Source organism: Gallus gallus, chromosome Z (assembly GCF_016699485.2).
Source record: "Gallus gallus isolate bGalGal1 chromosome Z, bGalGal1.mat.broiler.GRCg7b, whole genome shotgun sequence".
In the NCBI taxonomy this organism is placed as follows: domain Eukaryota; kingdom Metazoa; phylum Chordata; class Aves; order Galliformes; family Phasianidae; genus Gallus; species Gallus gallus.
Window position 1 is genome coordinate 16,662,170 of NC_052572.1, and position 18,768 is coordinate 16,680,937.

At 35.7% G+C, this 18,768-nt stretch overlaps 1 protein-coding gene across 2 annotated transcripts in view; it reads left to right on the forward strand.

Moving 5' to 3' along the window:
* The window catches only part of NDUFS4 (NADH:ubiquinone oxidoreductase subunit S4), a 46,061-nt gene that overhangs the window by 18,914 nt on the left and 8,379 nt on the right, over positions 1-18,768 (forward strand). For both annotated transcript variants that reach the window (XM_424788.7, XM_015277565.3), the window contains exon 2: positions 2,623-2,701. In XM_424788.7, coding sequence (XP_424788.6) covers positions 2,623-2,701 — 79 coding nt within the window. The remainder of the gene's footprint in view (positions 1-2,622; positions 2,702-18,768) is intronic.

The window sequence follows — 18,768 nt, forward strand, 5'->3', positions numbered from 1 at the left end:
TGGAAATAATTTTGGAAGGGCATGGCATTTATGCTTTTTAGAGCTGCTAAATGCTTTTTGATATTAAAAAGCTGGCTCAAACTCAATTTGAAATTTTGTTCAAATTGCATTTACATTACAAAGAAAACGTGTGATTCTCATCACCCTAATTAGTCCAATCCTGGCAAACTCAAACTCTTCACATCTTCCTCAGACCTTTTCATAGAGTAAGGAAAAGCTTCCAGATTTATATCACATTTTTTTATCTGCAGTTCTCTACAGTTTGATTATATGATCTAATATCTTTCCTTGGCCATATATTATGTAATAGGGTGAACACCATATCGTTGTGGGATGCTGTTTTGGTACTAAAATTCCTGAGGACATGAGGAGGTAAACTTTTTTTCCCCATCACAATGTTTTGCCTTGGTTAAGGTTGGAAATAATGTGCTCCTCAGCTGCTTCCTTCTGCAAGTCAAGTGTTGTGCTCCTGTTTTAGGGTAACTTCTCGGCTGCATCTAGAAGCATCTTTATAGCATACTTCAGTATTACTGTATCCTTTTTTATGACTGCCTTGTCTGATATGTGCAAACTGAAAAAAAAAATGAGAGCTGTGTTAAGCCAGAAGTTCTCTGGAACAGAGATTTTGAGGTAACAGAGTAGCTATCATCTGCATGTGAAATTCTTGCATTCCTTGGCTTCCTCAAAAGCTTTGTGGTGTTCTTCTGAGTACCCTTAGAGGCATTTATTTGTCATTTCAAATGCATGTGTTTGTCCATGTCACAAAGTTGTGTGATTCTTTATGCTTTATTTGTTGAGTTTAATTTTCATGACTTAAAGACTACTTGTTGTCATTACTGGAAAATTAAAGGTAATTTAGTAGCATGTTAGGTGTATATATATTGGTGGGAATCTACATTTGAAATATTACTGAACTGAGCTTTGTTGCAGTTACTTTGTTTTATAATATTACTGAGACTTTTTATAGTCACTAATTTCAAATTCCTTTCTAGTAAGTTTTGCCTCCTCAAAACTTTGCCATGCCAATATTGTCTGAAAATTGAATGCTCATTTAGTTAACATTCTACATCCAGTACAGCTATTCTCCTCTGTGTAGCATTGTAGTGGTTGTTTCCAAGTGATTGTTTTCATATTTTCAAATGTGGCACTGAAGGATATGGTTCAGTGATGGGACTTTGTATGTCAGGTTGCTGATTGTACTTCATAATCTTGAAGGTCTTTTCCAACCTGGATCATTCTATGAATCTATGAAATGCATTGTCACCAGAATCCACAAAAAACTGGAGAAAGATTTAAAACTGGAAGACATGAGTAGGTGCATACATCACTGGGACTCTATCCTTAGCTACAGCTTCCATGTTCTCATGTCTTACTAATATGCTTTGTAAGGTACACTGTTGTAATTCTACAGGTTTTGAATGACTGCATGCTAGTTATCCCAGTATCCCTTCTAAAGTATTGTCTGTTCAGTAGTTATGGTATAGTTGGATGTGGAGATTATTTTTGTGTTGTGGATTTTCTGAGAGTCTTGGAATTCTGATTAAAAAGCTGTTTCATTTCTTAAGACAATTGTGGATGGTTTCCTCAAAAGATAGTAGTGTTAAATCACTGGAAGTACAATTGTAAGCATCCCAAAGGCAAAATCTAAAAGTTCTCTTGCATCTGCAAGTACATCTGGCTTCCCAAGTTGAGTAATCTTCTGAAGAACAGTTGAAACTTAAGTGGCTTAGCCCCTGGTTAGTTGTTTGTATTCCTGCACTTTTGTGCCTCATTTGTTTAAAATGACCTTAATTAAACATGAAGCACACTACTAGCTCAGAGAATTGTGCTTTCTGGCTTGCTTCACTTGCTGTTGCATTGTTTTGCCAAAAGATGATTTGCACTCAAAAGGACTGATCCTGACATTGGTGACATAATGCAAAATAATAGCAAATTCTGTTTCTTGATTCAGTGATGTGGGATTGGATTCCATGTTTCCATCTGTACCTTGCAGGTTTAGCAGTTATGCAGAAAGATTTATCGTATTTCCTGGAAGCTCATAAGTTGGCCTGTACTGGAATGCAGCAAAATGGTTGTGAACTTTGCCTACTCAAATACAGAAAATTTTGTTTGAATTATTAGCCCAGAGTTTTTGTTCTGTTTGTTGATTTTTTCTTTTTGCTTTAAAGAAAAAAAAAGTTAATGTTCTGGTTTGAAGTGTAGAACTGGAGCTTTCCCATTACAAATAGGTTTAGGATTTTTTTCTTCTGATGGCATCATTTTAAGGATCAGAGTTCCAGAATACTTGCAACAGCCTTGTATTTTTCTGTCTGTTCGTGACAAACCAGCTACTGTACATTCATATAGAGCAGTACAGTCCTTGCCACTGGCAGTCTCTCTGTGACAGAGAGCCTGTAGGCTGACATAAAGTGCAGCCTGTTGTGAACTGCTAAGTGGGAGTCTGCCAAAAACTCAGCAGACAGAACTAATTGGGGAGAAAAAGGATTTTTGTGCCCTCATCTCTCCCTCTTCAATTTTTTTTACAAGACGGATATTGTTAAAGTAACTTGTTTATGTAAGATTTGTCTGCCTCTATTTTCTCATTGCATGAATCATTTTTTAACTTCAAGTCTTGCACCGCAGGTCACTGAGCACTTCCACATGGCGGCTGGCACAGGACCAAACTCGAGACACGCAACTCATCACAGTTGATGAAAAATTGGTAAGGGTTTTCTACTGCATACTGCTATGATACAGCCTTTGGGGTTGTTTCTACACAATAGGCATTCAGTATGGTATTCTGCACTCTTCTAGGAAAGCCATACAAATGTGAACTACAAAGCAAAAATCCTTCATACATTTTTTAAAAGGCAGCATTAGTAAAACAAGTATGTGAAGGAAATATGGCATTCCAAGTATTAAGCAATATAATGTGATGAGTACCTTGTTTATTATTACATTGTGGTCAGGGTTCAGTATGAGCTGTAATTTATAACAAGTTTTATGTTTTTGAAATCTGAGTATTCTTCTGTGTAGTGGAATCATACAGAATTTGCCAGCTTCCTAAAATTATCTTCATTAGGACCCATATTACAAAATAGTGTGTATAAAGAGGCATGCAAGTTTATTGTTACTATGTACATATACTCTAGCTTTTGAATATGCATGAAGGTTGGATTACAACTAGGAACAAACGCATAACATTCTTCTGCTAATCAGTAGCAGATCAGAAATTTGGCAATCTTTTCTTGTAAGTTCTTCCATAATGTGTGGTCTGTTACTCTAGATGGAACCTGACACTTATGTTTACATTATTCAATAGTATAATTTTTGTAAGACTTCTGGAGGGAATGCGTCACAGCAGAAGCATGCTTTTCATTGGTTTTCATATCACTTTTGAATCTTCAGGGAAAAAAGAGTCCCACCATATATACCAGACAGTTCATATTGTATCTGCTTGCTTGTAATCCTGAAGCTATGTTAACTACTTACAAACAAGAAGAAATGTTTGGCATTTGTGTTTTTAAATGGAACATTTGTACAGATAACTAACTATACATTCAGACAGCTAAGGTAACAGATCATTAGAAAAAGAGTGCACGTGCTTTGACAACTATATAGGACTTTTATTTCTTATAGTTTGTAATTTACATTTAGCAATAATAAATTTTTACCTGTCTGTAAATGCCTTTTTTTTTTGTAGTTTTTTTTTTCTTCTGTATTTAATTTTTTTTAACATCATTCTAGGTTCAAAAGTAAGGGAAAAAAAATACTTTATTTTAGCAAGAACGTTTATCTTGCTAATCCTATTGCATAACTTGAGTTTCAGGAAGTTTCATTTAATGTACAGGAGTTCACGAGTCACTATGTAAATAAGATGCACCACGTCAGTAGACCTACATTTCCCTAAACATATTATAAATTAAATTTGATTATTGTAACACTGTTCTTTAATGTATAAAAAAATCTAAGTAGAATATTTATAATACCTGAATTTACAGCATCAGCTTTCCCTATTGTGGCCTCCAGTGATGAATACGTCAATCTGAAAGAGACTGCAGTGCAAAGGCAGACCCACAAAATAGATACTCTTTTATCTTCCATTTTATAGTTAAGTTTGCATTATCCTAAGTTAGGGTTTTGCATTACCTTGTCTGTCTAGCAATGCAAGTTTATCCTTATAGTTGAGTTAAAGTGATACTACTTTGAAATGCAACTGTTCTTTTTTTCTCAGTATTAGTGTAAACTAATTGTAAATGTCATGGTTGTTTGTACCATCTCTGTGTGTTCTTACCGAGTTGAAGGCACTCATAGTCATTGAGATGTTTTTGAGGTCTGATGTTAGTAGCCACTGGATCATTTTCTTCAAGTCCACTGTTCGCTTGTTGATTGTAGAAACATGTAAACTAAACGGTCATTTAATTCTCAGCTATTTTGAATATTAGAGTAAATGTCACTCTGAAGAGTATTTTCCTGTAATAATTTGCACAGAAGTGCACATTCTAGATGCACAAGTATTTTCCTCCAGATTCTTGGGCCTGAAAAAAATGCTATCGAATTAGAGTAAAATCTCTAAAGTTTCATTTGAATATTTAGATAAGTTTTTGAAGAATTATTCCTAGTGCCATAAAATGTCCAATAATTTATATTAATAAGCAGAACTATATATCCCATTAGAAAGGAGGGCCTTCACAAAGAGGTTTAATGTGGTTTTCAACCGTTCTTGGGATTTTCAGAATTTCTCTAGATGTGTGTTAAACCGTGTGGATAAATAGAGTGCTGTATTAATATACTTCAGGTTTTTGCAGCATATTTACTAATTTTAAGTAACAGTACATTACAGGTGATTAAATAGGTAATTTTTTTAATGACATTGGAAGGTATAATAAAACTACTGTTTCTCTGCCAGTTGTGATTAAACAGTATTCCAGAAGTCAATACTTAACATTTAATTTTAAAAAGCCCTCCTTTTTCTTACTGCTAGATACAGGCATCTATAGTTGGAAGTCATTAAATTGTATTTTGATGAAATTGCTGGCCTTTTCATATAGATTTGTATACATATTTTAAGTCTGACATCACCTTACAGGTAGTTTTTGTATGTATCAGAAAGAAGATGCAGGAATGGGCAAAAAATATGGTATGGTTCTCCATTTGCTGTATTCCTTCTGTAACACATATTTGGAAACTGATCTCCTCTGTGAGTTGATGATTACAAGTCTAACATAGAGCAACACTGTGGCTGTTATAAACTTCTAATTGCTTATTGTAGTTGAATCTATTTTCAGTACTTTTGTGGACTTCATATTCCTACATGAGCATACACTCAACTGGAACATGATTGACAGGGATTCCTTTGAATTAGCTAGAATCTGTTTGAATCCAAAAAGAACAAAATATTCCTTGTCTTGGAAAAAAGAAGTGACATAGAGGGGGAAAAGTATTGTAACATAAGCAGCAGTGAGTTGCCATCTTCCTGCAGTTCATCATGCATAGAATATGATAGAAAAATTAGTTCTATTGAAATAGTGAAAAATGAATGTGAAATAAATATAGGGTTATCAATATTAGAAAAAAAAGTGGGATTTCTCAATGCTATATGCTCACTTACGTAGAACATATTCAAAAAGCAGTATCTTTATCTGAATTATTGGCCGTTTTCTGTGAGTGTTGGTGAACAGCTAAATCCAAATAGCATAATACAAATTGAACAAAGCTAAACAAAAATACAGTTCTTGCATCATATTTTGAATCTCTGGCCACCAATTAGGTCATATTCCAAGAGTTTGGACAAATAGCTGGGTGAAAAGTAGTCTCTCCAGACCCTGCTTGCATTAGGAAATATGGGCTAAAGAGGACAAAGGCTGTTGGCAGCAAATCTCCCTCAGGTAGTGTTCTGAAAAATTTAACTGTTTGTGTGTATTAAGTAACTTGATTTCCATGTTCATTCTATCAGGCTTTGGTAGTTTTGCTTAAAATGGATTTCAAGATTGCAAAAAAAAAAATCATTAATTTTTTGTTTATCTGTGATGCCATTTTCAGTCAACATAAATACATTACCTATGAATTTTCAAATAGAATGTATAGAATTGCAATAAAAAAATTGATCATGTCTCTTTACCAGAATTTTATAAGACCGCCCTTACCAGAGAGAAGTACCCCTCACTTCACAGTCATACCTTTTTCCTGTCATCGCTTTTTGCCAGTACATACATTTGTGAACAAAAGTTGTCAAGAATGAAGTACAGAAAAAAAAAAAAAATTCATGAAAAGTCTCTTCTGAACATCTTGAGAACTCACAAAGTATTGCAACCACTGCCATCAAAACGGTCTGATGGATTAGTTTCATAAAAAGGTCAAATACCTAGTTTTATGGTTTTGTTGCTCTCTTTCTTATGTTTGGAAAAAAAAAACCTATCAAAAATAAATTTTGTAACTTTATGTACATTAACTATATTATATATTTTATGAGGACTGTTCTGAAGGTAATGCCTCCTATTTTAGGATGTTGGCCCACAACATCTGAGACAGATGGTGGTGGTATAGCGATAGAGACTGAACCTTTCCACCAATATTCCAGTACATTTTGCTGCTGTGCAACTAATGGCAGCAGAAGAGCAATCTGATAGAACAGTGTCTGACATGGAAGTGCATGTGAAGCAAAGTTGTGTCTCTGAACTCCTCCATGTGGAAAAAAATGGCACCCACTGACATTCATCGACACTTGCTGAATGTTGGTGGAGACCAAATAGTGGATGTGAGCACAGTGAGGCAGTGGGTGCTGCATTTTGGCAGTGGTGACAGTGGATCACCTCCACTGGTGCGCATTTTTTGAGTGCAGCATGCAGGCTCTTGTTCTTTGCTAGCGAAAATGCGTAACTAATGGTGGTGTTGGTGTTGAAAAAATAGCGTTTTGTATCAAAGAATTTGCTCTATCCAATAGTGTTATTGTGCTCTTTGTATCTTTTGTTTCTATGGAAATAAATAGGAGGCATTACTTTTGGAATGACCCACATGTATGTGGCCCAGGACAATTCCTCTTCACTCAGTGTTGCCCAGACAACCCAAAAATTGGACACCCACAGCCTCGACACTTCCATGAAACCTGGTGTCTGCAATTGTATGTGCCATACCAGATTGCCCCCAAATATATACCACTAAACAGACCTTTCTGTAGTGGTCAAGTGATGCCAATATTGGAACAGTATTTCAAAATTAAAACTTGGAGAAAATAATCTTTGCATCTCAATAGCAGCATAAACATCCTGTGGCTCTAAACAAAAATGAAAGCAAAGTGCAGTTGAGGAGTTTGTTTACTTGGGAGATTCTAGAAATATTGTGGAACAGTAGTTAAGGATCAGCTGTTAGTTCCAGCCACGTTACAGATGTTTATATTTTGTATAAAGCCAAGATGAGATAGAATGGATTGCTGCACAGAGCATTGAAAAAGAGTGCTATCAAGTGCAATTGAAATGGTACAAAAGTGTTTATGCAGCATGGCACGAATATCTAGAGACAGGTTGTGTTATAGGCATGACAGGCTAATGGCAGTCATGCAATTGACACTTCAGCTGCTGTCCTAAAATTATTATTTTTTTCTGTACTGTGAATTTTTTCAGCAGTGGTTCAGATGTCTTGTTATGAAAGATCAGTAGAGAGAAGGCCAGTTTCCTTCTCATTGTGGACAGACTTCTACATAACTGTTGTTGAAGATACCTTTTGTATAAGTTAAATTTGGTGCAGAAAATACTCACTTTTTCAGGGTTGAGGAGTTCATACTTTTCCGATTGTGTTCAAGAGTGTAGTCAGTGCGGCATGCTGAGCAGCCTAGGCCAAAACTAATTAGTAACTGTTGTGAAATGGGGATCAGGAGTCTTAGTAGCTTCCTTCTTGCTGTCTAGGGGTAACAAACAAATAGTGTCTGTTGTGTTTACTATGGTATAATACAGGAGCAGCAGTGTAACAGTAGGATTCTGAGAACACAAGCCTCTTTGGGGGAAGAAAGTATGCATGGACATTCAGTAACCAACTGCAGAAATAGTTTAGTTTTTTTTTCTGGAAGAATGCATTATTAGTAATCGTCATGCAGTGTTTTCAGGATAAAGTCATGTTGTACACCTTCATCCAAATCCCAGTGCTACTTGAGGTATGGAAAATAGTGAAATTTCACATTCTGAGTTTGAACATGATGTGTGGACTTACATGTATCTTACAATAAACAGAGATAATACTGCAGCTCAAAATAAAATATACAAATAAGTGAGAAATAGCCTGGAATGATGAAACTTCATCACATATCAGTCTGATAGTCTACAGTGCTGTGAAATAAAGGATGTAGCAAATAAAACCTTAGCATGCTTTGCAAAGTGTGATCGTCCTAACAGCCTTTCCCAAGAACCAAGAGTATATGCTATGCTTTACTCTGAAAAACAATGCAGTAACGTGTCATAAAATTACGTGCGAGACAGTGTGACATTTGAGGACTGCTTATAGGAGCTGTTTTTGCAACTCTGTGAAGAGAAATACTTGGCAAAGTATGCATTTATTAAAGACAGGCTTACTATATTTTCTTTCCTTGAAACTACTATTCAGCCAAGAATTCTCCAAGCATTACCACTGTGTTAGTTAATAAGTATATAGTAGATGTTCTGGTTTTTTGTTGGTTTTTTTAATATATATACTGTTAACCCCTTACAGGTTATTCCTTAAGGGTGAGTTCAAGCTGTTCCTAAAGCGCTTTAATAGGATAAAAGAATTTAGAATAATCTTTTCTTCATTTAATCCACTCTAACTGCAGTATTTATTCAACTGGTTACCATAAAGAATTGAGTTTAGGACAGCATTCCTCCTTGGGTGAGGAATGTAGCTTAGAGAATTTTGTGTGCCTTGTATGTATTGCTCGGTGATGCAGCAAAGTTGTATTCAAAGAATAGGTACCTTGATGGCAGTCTCTGTGAATTTCAGGTGGAGATACCACTATTATTATGCTTTTCCTCTTTCTTTTTCCCCCTGAACTTCTTTCTTGTAGGTTGTATTCCTCTGTTTGTTTTTTTTTCCTCAATTAGATCAACAGCTTCCATTAAGTTGCATTCTGGGAGTATTTTAGAAGTAATGCATTCTTTCTATACAAGTGAAATATTCAAGAGAAGGCTAAATGTTCACGGATAAAAATACAGATGCATCTTCTTGAACTAGAAATATTTAATTAAAGTCTGAGCTTGCATTGAATTAAATATTCGCATACTTTTATTCTTTTTATAGTTACTGTTAGTTTGTGTGTCTAAGATCTTTATTGCAAAAGATCATCTTTAAAAACATTGCTTTTCTTTTTCTTTTTCTTTTTTCTTTTTCTTTTTCTTTTTCTTTTTCTTTTTCTTTTTCTTTTTCTTTTTCTTTTTCTTTTTCTTTTTCTTTTTCTTTTTCTTTTTCTTTTTCTTTTTCTTTTTCTTTTTCTTTTTCTTTTTCTTTTTCTTTTTCTTTTTCTTTTTCTTTTCTTTTTCTTTTTCTTTTTCTTTTTCTTTTTCTTTTTCTTTTTCTTTTTCTTTTTCTTTTCCCATTGAAGGCTAACAATGTTACTCTGGGGAGGGGAAAAAAAAAAACGCCTTGGATGTCAAGCTGTTGATATGACATTTAATATTTAAAGTTTTTAATAGTTCTGAGTAATAATCCTTCTCATTTCATGTACACCATAGTGGTTTAGCAGAGTAATGTGTTTATTTCTAAACATAGGCCGTATAAATAACTTGGCAGTTTCTTTTGTAGTTTTGTCCGGTAGTTGCATTTGGAGTGCTGTACAAGCTCAGGTTTGTGTAGCTACAGATAATCTAGCTATATACACATTTTCAGCACTGCTAGTTCACTGTGTTTTGCTGTTTGGCAATTAAATCCTTCTTCCATTGAAATATTCTAGCTCAGTTCTGTCAATACTGCTTGCTGCAACTCCCTTTTTAAGCAGTTATAGTTTGATCAAGATTGCAGTGGTTTAGAAAACCTGGCCAGCTAGATACCAATAGACAGCTTTCTGTAAGAATGTCTGCAGGCAGTGATTTACTACCTTAGATGAAGAAAGTTCCTATGCCTTTAAGCAGTTAGAGAAGCTAAGGAAATTCTAATCAAATTTACTGTCTTTTAAGAGCAATATAAATTCTGCTGATTGAGTAAACTGCAGCTTGATTTTTTTTTTTCATTTTAGATAACTATATTTTGCAGATAGCCCAGAACTTAGTGTAAAGTGATCCACTGTTCTAACAATCTGCTGCAATTGCATCCTCATCTCTATATAGATATAGTTCTTTTTAGAATAGGGCAAATGATTTGGGTTTCTTCCTCTGAGTGCCTTTTCTTTGGGTGCGTGGTAGTGCTATCTCTGCTGGGTATTGAAAGGAGGAGTGTCTGAGATTGAAGTTACACAACCTCCTTACATCTCGAGTGTCTGTTTTGTCTGGACTTCCTTCATGCAGCATTCTTGTGCAGAAATTTCAGGGCTTTAGTCTGGGAGCACTGGGTCAAAGAATATCTCTCTTTGAAGGGTATGCAGGAGGTTTTTTTGTTTCATTACATAGTATTTTATTTTCTATCAAAGAATACTCATTCTGAAGGGCTTGCTACAATGGCTGTTCAGAACAAATTAAAGGAGTATCATTGTGCCATGTTTAGTTTGTCTGGTTTCCAACAGGTTATTCAACTTGCAAATGCGTGTTTGGTTTTCTAAGTCCATATTTGTAGGCAGTGTTTCTAATCTGCTAGTAAGAACAAAAGCTGTTGATATAGTCTAGTAATCAAGAGGCGTAAAGCAGTAACTTCATTTTCAGAGCTGTTTTGGTAAGTAGTTTTGCTCTTCAGAGACTAGGTCATATTTTCATTTTCCCACAAAGCATTACTCCTAACTTGTCTAGAATACTTAAATAGTAACCCCTGTTATGAAATATTTTGGTAGATAACAGGAATTCGTTTTGTCTTGCGAGGAATAGCAAGTAAACAAGCCCTTGCAGTGCCATTGTTTTTCTGTTCACTAAAATGTCTCTTTCTGCATTTGTGTAGTAAATCCAAGTTTCTGTAGATAAGACACAAGTCCTGCTTACTGTCTAAGGAAATCCTGCTTGCGGACTTGAAAGCTGTTTCTAGTTATGAAGTTCTAGCTGAAATGCTTTATTAAGAAGGAAAAGAGAAAGTTTTCCATCTGGAAGGGAAAACTGCATCCCTGTAATCACATGGGAATGCTAGAGCATCTTGGGCAGGAGCAGGAGAGGTGCAGGCATGCTGCAGTAGAGTTTGGTGCTTCTTCAGTACATATTTCTACTCAGATGATCAATGATGAAATGTAAAGAGATGGTCTTCCAATTCTAGACAGCTTATTAAGTGCCTTTGAACTACTTTACGGCTGCTTTCTCGAATTATGAATGTTAAACTGTGAGTGACGACATGGACCATAGAGAAGGGATCTAATGATCAGACCACAGACTTTTTTTAGTTCATGTTTTGTGAAGCACTGTAGGGAAGTTGCTCGGTTTTGACATACTCAATTCTGTCCATCCCATAATGCCCATACGTTTGCTTTTTGTGCAAAAGAACACCTTTGCTTGATGAGTAAATAACTTAATCCTATTATTTATTAGCCTGAAGATTGGGTTAAGAAATGAGAAAAACGTGAATTATAAGGAATTTCTACGAAGTGCTGGCTAACAAGGCACTGACAAAGACATGCAGAATTAATAGTGTATCTTTTTTTTTTTTTTAGATACTATTATTATGCTTCATATGTTGAAAATTAAGAATATGTGAGTAATTCCTACTTCTAACTCATGAAGAAGTGGACAGTTTTTCTTTACAGACTTGTCTTGGGTGTGTACTCATGTAAAAAACAAACAAAAGCATTTTTTCAGTGTAAGCCAGAATCATTATGATCAATCATGTATTTGAAAGTTTTCATTGAGTAACATGTTAACTGGACATGTTAACCTTTTTAAAGATAAAGTGTAGTCAGCACTCATATTTTATTCTTTATTGTTCTGTTTTTTTATTTTTTCTTAGGAGAACACATTTTTGCCACCATGCCAGTTCCATTCAAAAGCATTCTTGGGTCAACTAATTCTGGCTGTCTGATAAGTCAGAGATTGAATATCATCTTCTGTAATGCCTGTTTCAAAAAAATAAAAATCTTACTGTTTTATCACTGTTCAGTAAAAATAATTGCACATTGTATTCTCCTTTGATTTTTTTTTTTCCCCCCTCACAGTAATAGAATGCTTAAAAGGAAGCTGTAGTGTATCAAAATGAATCACTGAATTTGAATACCAAGCTTTTTATCTTAATGACAGGTTTCGGTATTATATTAGAAGGTAGAAGACCATGATTTTCTGCCCTGTAAGTAACCTTAAAGGCTAAGACCTACAGGCCTGTGCACAAATTACAACAAACTTCTAGATAGAGCAATTGAAAAAAAGAGCTTGTAAAATAACAGTAACACATACTATTTATGATCCTACTTTTTACAGAGATGTTGTAGAATGCTTGCATTTTAACCACATAGGTAAATTTAAAGAAACAGCTTTTGTCCAGTGGTATTCAGCCACTTATTTATGGATTATGATTAAACAGTTGAAGCCCCATGAACCCACCAGGAAATAATGAATCTGTTACTGTTCGAAAGGATCTTTCTAAAACACATCGAAGGCTTAAAAGCTGTGTGCACTAATTAACAAAATATAGCGAACATTTAAGCTGTTAATAGCCGCAGCATCCCTGATGCATAGACCTTCCTATGGTAGCACTGCATAACAGTTCTCTATTGTGCATCTCTTTAACGAGGGTAACTGTGTCCCTTCTTTTCTTGCTTCACTACCTGCTGTGTATGGAAATTGTGTACACTATTTAGCACCGGCTTTCAACTTTTGAAGTCCATGCATATTACATAGAAGCATTACATCTTGCATTAGGGTAAGGAACAGCTTTTAACAGGTCTGGCTTCCTTCTAACTTCTTAAATGCAACTTCTCAAAGCATGCACAAACAAAGGATCTCGCTCTGAATTTGCATTTCTTGATTGGGGATTTGCTTTCTGTTTTTCTCCCCCGTGTCTCAAACCACTAGTTACTTTGTGACAAAGATCACAGAAATCACTTTAATTATAAAGAAGGTGTAAAGAAAAGGGAACATGCATCACAATGGAAGCAGGCATTGGCTTACATGAACTCAGGATTTCTGGATATTGTTGTTAGTAGCAGTCTGTGCACTACTGTGACAGTATTGTCAGATTAAATTTTAAAACAGTTCTTTGTGCTTCCTCCATGCAAACCTTTGATGAATATCTTTTTTTAATAAAATCTGCATAGTTACTAAAATTTTAACCCTTAAAGTTAAATTCCCTATAAGTGTTCCACAACTACCATTAAGAAAGGGAGTAAATAGGTAGCTAGGAAGTGAAACGAAAGGAACACTGGAATGCACAATAATGGAATTCTTTTAAATTTTGGGCGTATTCTGTGCCCTAGCTACCAGCCCAAGGAGACTGCTAGCTAATTAAATTGAATCACCATAGCTGTTTCATACACTGCGGTGATGCTGTTTGCAGCCTCATTGTAAGAAATTTCACTGGAGTTATCAAGTCTTAAGATTTTGGCATGCATTACAATTTGAACTCGGCAGCTCAGGTTTTAAGGTATTTGCTGTCCGGATTATGAATTGGCTCTGTAAAAGCCCAGGTTCACAGCAGCAATTGCAGTGCTTATTTGTAAGTTGTACCTCAGTTCACTGTCAGCCTTTGAATGCTGTTCTCCCTTGGATCTTTTGCGACTTGAACAGATAAGGGAGATTTTGCACAAAACTGCAAGAATGCACGGCAATCATACAACTCACACAAATCAGACCACTTCCCCTCCACGCATAGGTACAGATAACTTTTAGTGCATGTTAACAGTAAGGATTTCACTAAAACAGCTTTGGAAGCACACAAAAAATACAGAAAATACTGCCAATGTCCCTGGACTGTTGGCCAGGATTTTTAGTGTCTGGGATTGAAACTTCTTTTTATATACTAGAAGGCTTTCTAAATGCAGGTAAACTAAGACTGTCTCTCCTTTAATTTGAAAGTTTATGGTCTAAAAATGCTGCTGTCTTATTCTTAACTACTTGATTTTTTGCTCTGTTCTTAATTTAAGGACTGTGAAGCTTTAAAAAATTGTTGACTGTAGAAGCGAGGTATTTTTAAATACCTTACAAACAATGACTAAAAAACAAGCCAGTTGCTTGTGTGTGTCAGCAAAAGATTTACTTACATAAGCTTTGAATGAATTCTAGATAGTATATGCTATGTAAAACTTACTGTGTTGTAAGAAAACGTAGTTTACAGGGTCTGCTATAAGTAATTCAGTCTTTTTTCCCTGTTGTTCTGGATAAGCACTTTGTTTATAATTTTCTCAATCTAAAGAATGTCATGACCACGTTGAAGTCTCAGATCATTACTAGACGCAACATCTATTTTTATAAAATGTATTATTCTTCCAGTTTTCCTCTCCTGACCATCCTTACTTCCCTCTATTTAATAATGGCTTTCTTAATTTTTGTCAGACTGTGAAATGATATACGTGGTTTCTTTTTTCTTTAATTTCGTGACATGAACCCGGACAGTATTCCAAAAACAAAGAGGTACAGTTACAGGAAAAAAATACATTAAATAGTTTCTTTTTTTAATTTGTTTGTTTGTCTTGCTCTTTGACTCCTTCTTGGCAGAAAAAAAAACTATACCAAGCATGCAGTACCTGTCTGTGCAGAAAGTGGAACTTGCGTGTTTCAGATGCTTTATTTCTAAGTCTCAAAATGTTGTTTACCTGTCCATCAAAAGTACAGACTGAATAGTAGGCATTTTTTGCATGTTTGTCATGCATTATGGTTTGCCCAGAAACTACCTCTCTGCTTTGATGTTTGTTGGGTGATCAGGAAGATGCAAAATCTTATAGTTTTGTTTTTATTCTAAGCATTGTGGTTTAACTCATAAAAACACAACTTGGCAGGTTTTGCCATAAATTTTAGCATTAATCACTTTTATAAATATGATTTTTCTGTGACTTGCTGGAGACAAATGCGTATGGGCAATTTGGGAATGCACTCGGAGTAAAATTGTGTTTCAAGAGTGGAAAGATTGGTTGGGGAGGAGGAAGTCTTCTGCTTACTATAATGAAGTAACATGTGTACAAAGCAGCTGTGATCTTTGGAACTCCAACTGTCTATGCCTGCTTTCTCTTTCTTCTTGTTCTCTGAGCAATTCCAAGTGATACTGACTTAATGGTGGTGTATGGGATGTGGTACGCCATGATTTTCAACCAGCATGAAATAATATTGGGCACACAAAATTTCAAGAAATACAAGTGCGCTTTTGTGCAATGGAAGGACAAGGACTTTCTCTAGGAGGTTGTGTGACAATGACAAAAGTTTGGTCACCAGGGCTGTTAAAGTAGCAGCTCCTTGGCTGTGAAATGCAAACTGCTAAGCAGTTTGCTGAAGCTGACAGTGCTTGCAGATGGACTGTTTTGGGTGCTGACACTTCCTTTCCATTTACAGTGATTCTATTAGTGTGATGATATCTGCTTCCATTAGTGCCAGTTTCATATCCTTTTCACTATGCCCACTTTCTGTTTAGGGTTTTCTGCACAACTGCCTATGGAAAGAGATGTTCTTCAGTAGAAGCTTTCTGGCATTGTTATTGAATCCAGTCTCACGTTTGCAGTGTTTGGTTTTCTGTTTTTTAAATATATTTCTTAAACTCCTTTTCTGAGATTTTTTATTTATCTGTGGCACAGTTAGATGGGAGAACACATTAGGTACTATGTGTTGTTCACAGATCAGTATGATAATGCAAAAAGATCATGATGCCTGAAAGAAAACAGTATTCTGTGTGATACAGACTTTCCTAAGGGCAGAGACGCTTTTTTCCCCTTGTTATGTCTGTAGCTGCTAGATAAATGTTGTCTGACCACGTTGAGTTCATTCTGCTCCATTTTTCCATTCACAATTTCCATAGTAGACTTCATACTCTTACACTTCCTTCAAAAATACTGTAGTGGAGTGCAGAAATATGTTGTCATCCTGACTTCCAGTTGAAGCAGCTGAGCCCACTAAATAAAAAGCTTCTGTCACAGCAGCTACTTGGTGGCTTTTATGCAAGCCAGTCTGTGCTTTCATATCGCAGCTCCTACAGAAAGTGTATTGCAACACGAATCCACAGCCAAACTTCATGCACTCAGGCTAGTAAAACAGACTGGGGATGGGAAAGCAAGCAAGCTGCTGTGGACTCCCATAAAGTACAGAAAACTTCTCCTTTCCCTCTTTTCTAACAAGTGTAAACTCCTGAGGTTAAGTAGGTGGGGCAACCGGAAGTAATTACTAAGGCCAGTGGCATTTTTGTGGTTTAATAAAGGCAGAAGCTAATTATTCAGTTTTTATTTAAGTGAAATGATGCCAAAAAGGAGGTTCCTGCAGAGCAGCTGCACTCCTTCAGTGTTACCCTAATTTACCACAGACACAACTGTCACAAACAGAACTTTTAAATTTGATATATGGCCACGAAAGTAAGGAGCCTTTTGTCTGGAGTGCATGCAGAAGAACTCCTTTATACAAATCAACCGGCAGATGACGGACAATGATGAAAATTTGATTCTTTGAAGTCATAATGGTCATTGAAATGTGTGAAATTCTGGTATTGAAAAGAGAGCGCCTAGCAAGACTCTAAATCCTGGGTGGTTGCGGGAAGCTTGCTGGGAGGTTTTTCTGTGTTTTGACATCAACTTCCCATTGCTTGTTCCCTGTTTCCTTTATTTAAAAAAAAAAAAAAAAAGGGGAAAAAAGAAAGAGAGGGATGCTAAACAGCAGATAGTTGATAGCAGCTATGTACACTTTTTGCCAATGCGTGGAGAAATGTCAGAGTTGAAATGTGACACCTTTCCGCACACCTGACTCACCCATTCGAAAGCGTTTCAGACATATTTTCAATCATTTTATCTTTTTGCCTTGAACTGCAGAGTTCAGTTTCTTTTATTTTTTGGTCCTGGTGTTGTGAGCGTGGAACTCACTTGAAGATGTGATGCCTTTCCTTTGAATGTCACATTTATGCTGAATCCTGTTTTCATTGATGCTGTACCTGTGTACCCATTTTCTTTCCTCCTGTATAGCACTTCCACTATTTCTTATTACTCCTTCTGGAGCAGCTTTACCAGTTCTTCCACCGTGACCAGTGTTTTTAAATAGAATAATTTTTAATAAAGGCACAAAATCTTCATGGTTTGTAGGCAGTTGGATGCTGGATGCAATTTGTTCTGCTTAAAAAAGTGTTTTGTCCCTCTCAACTTCAAGATCCAAAATGTCACGCATGGATATTAAGAAGTTACTACTAAAAAAATAAAAAATAAAAAATAGAGTGGATCTATATTACCAAAACCAAAATGGTCATAAAGAGTCTTTTAGATGATAGCCCACATTAAAGATGTGAAACGGGGTTGTTAATTTTTAGTAAAAGTAAAGCTATACAGTTCAAATCTCATCTTTTATGTTGTCACCTTATTATTTAGAATTTGTAATGCTGAACACCTCACTAATATTTTAATATGCTAATGGAGCAAAATTCAGTAAGGAACACTTTGAAAAAAAAAAAAGATAGTAGTGTGAAACTAGCTGTCAAAAACATCTTTGTTTTGGAAAGTTGGTTCACAGGTAGTTTCAATGAGAACTTGAACTCAGAACAAAGCTCTGAAGACACAGTAGAGAGTTCAACCCAGTGCAGCACAGTTCTTTTCAAGTATTATATTGTTTTAATGGAATCTTGGAGCGGGAGCTTTAGCCCATTGAAATGTCGCTTAAAGGACAGGTTCTTCTGTCACTAGCTGGAGCTGTGTGGATGAAATGATCACAATAGAGTGTTGTAATGCATTTTAAAAGTGTGAGAAATCAGTTTGTCTAGACTAAGAGTGCGCCTACAGGGAATAGGAATTTTAGAGCTTCTGTGCTCTTTAGGTGTCAAGTATGTGATAGATGCCAAGCCTTTTTATTCCATATCTTTGGCAACAGCTCAGCTATGCTACAGTACCTTACATGTCTACAGCAAGCAAAAACAGTGATTTTATGTCAGGACAACTTGGGCTTCAGAAACCAGAAACTCATTGTCCTAACAACTGTCTGTTCAATTGCCAGCTTTAATATGGGGAAGATATCAATAAACAATTGCTAGATTCCCAGAAGGCATGGAAACTTCAGCTATAATGAATCAAAGTGTGAAGAGCTAGCAACACTGTAGATATTTTAGTTTCTGAAAGTAGGCAGGTTTAGTTTTCACCTTGAAAATAATTTTTATGGGATGAATCCTATGTTATTGGTAAAATAACTGATTTGGAGCCAGACAAGTGCCCAAAAAACATGACTTGTAGGGGTTTGGGGTTTGTTTGGGTTTTGGTTTTGCTCTCATAAAGACAAACAGGTCAAGGCATTTTTTTAACAACATTTAGCTCATACATATTGCACTTGCTGGTTTTTAGTAACAAGTTTTTAAAGTGTACTGTGTGCACTAATATGTAGCATTCTTATGGTTTTCTATGGCATGAAAGCTTCAAAAGCCAAAATGAAACACATCCATAATACTGGTTTATACAGTATTTTATTTTAATCCCAGAGAATTCTAGAGCAATTAAAAGACCTCAAAATCTGAAGCATAAAATTCATAATGGACATAGAAGTTGCTGAGAATTACGATAGGAAAAAATACGTTTATGATTTTGTGCCATTTCCAGGGTTGCAAATTTGGATGTAT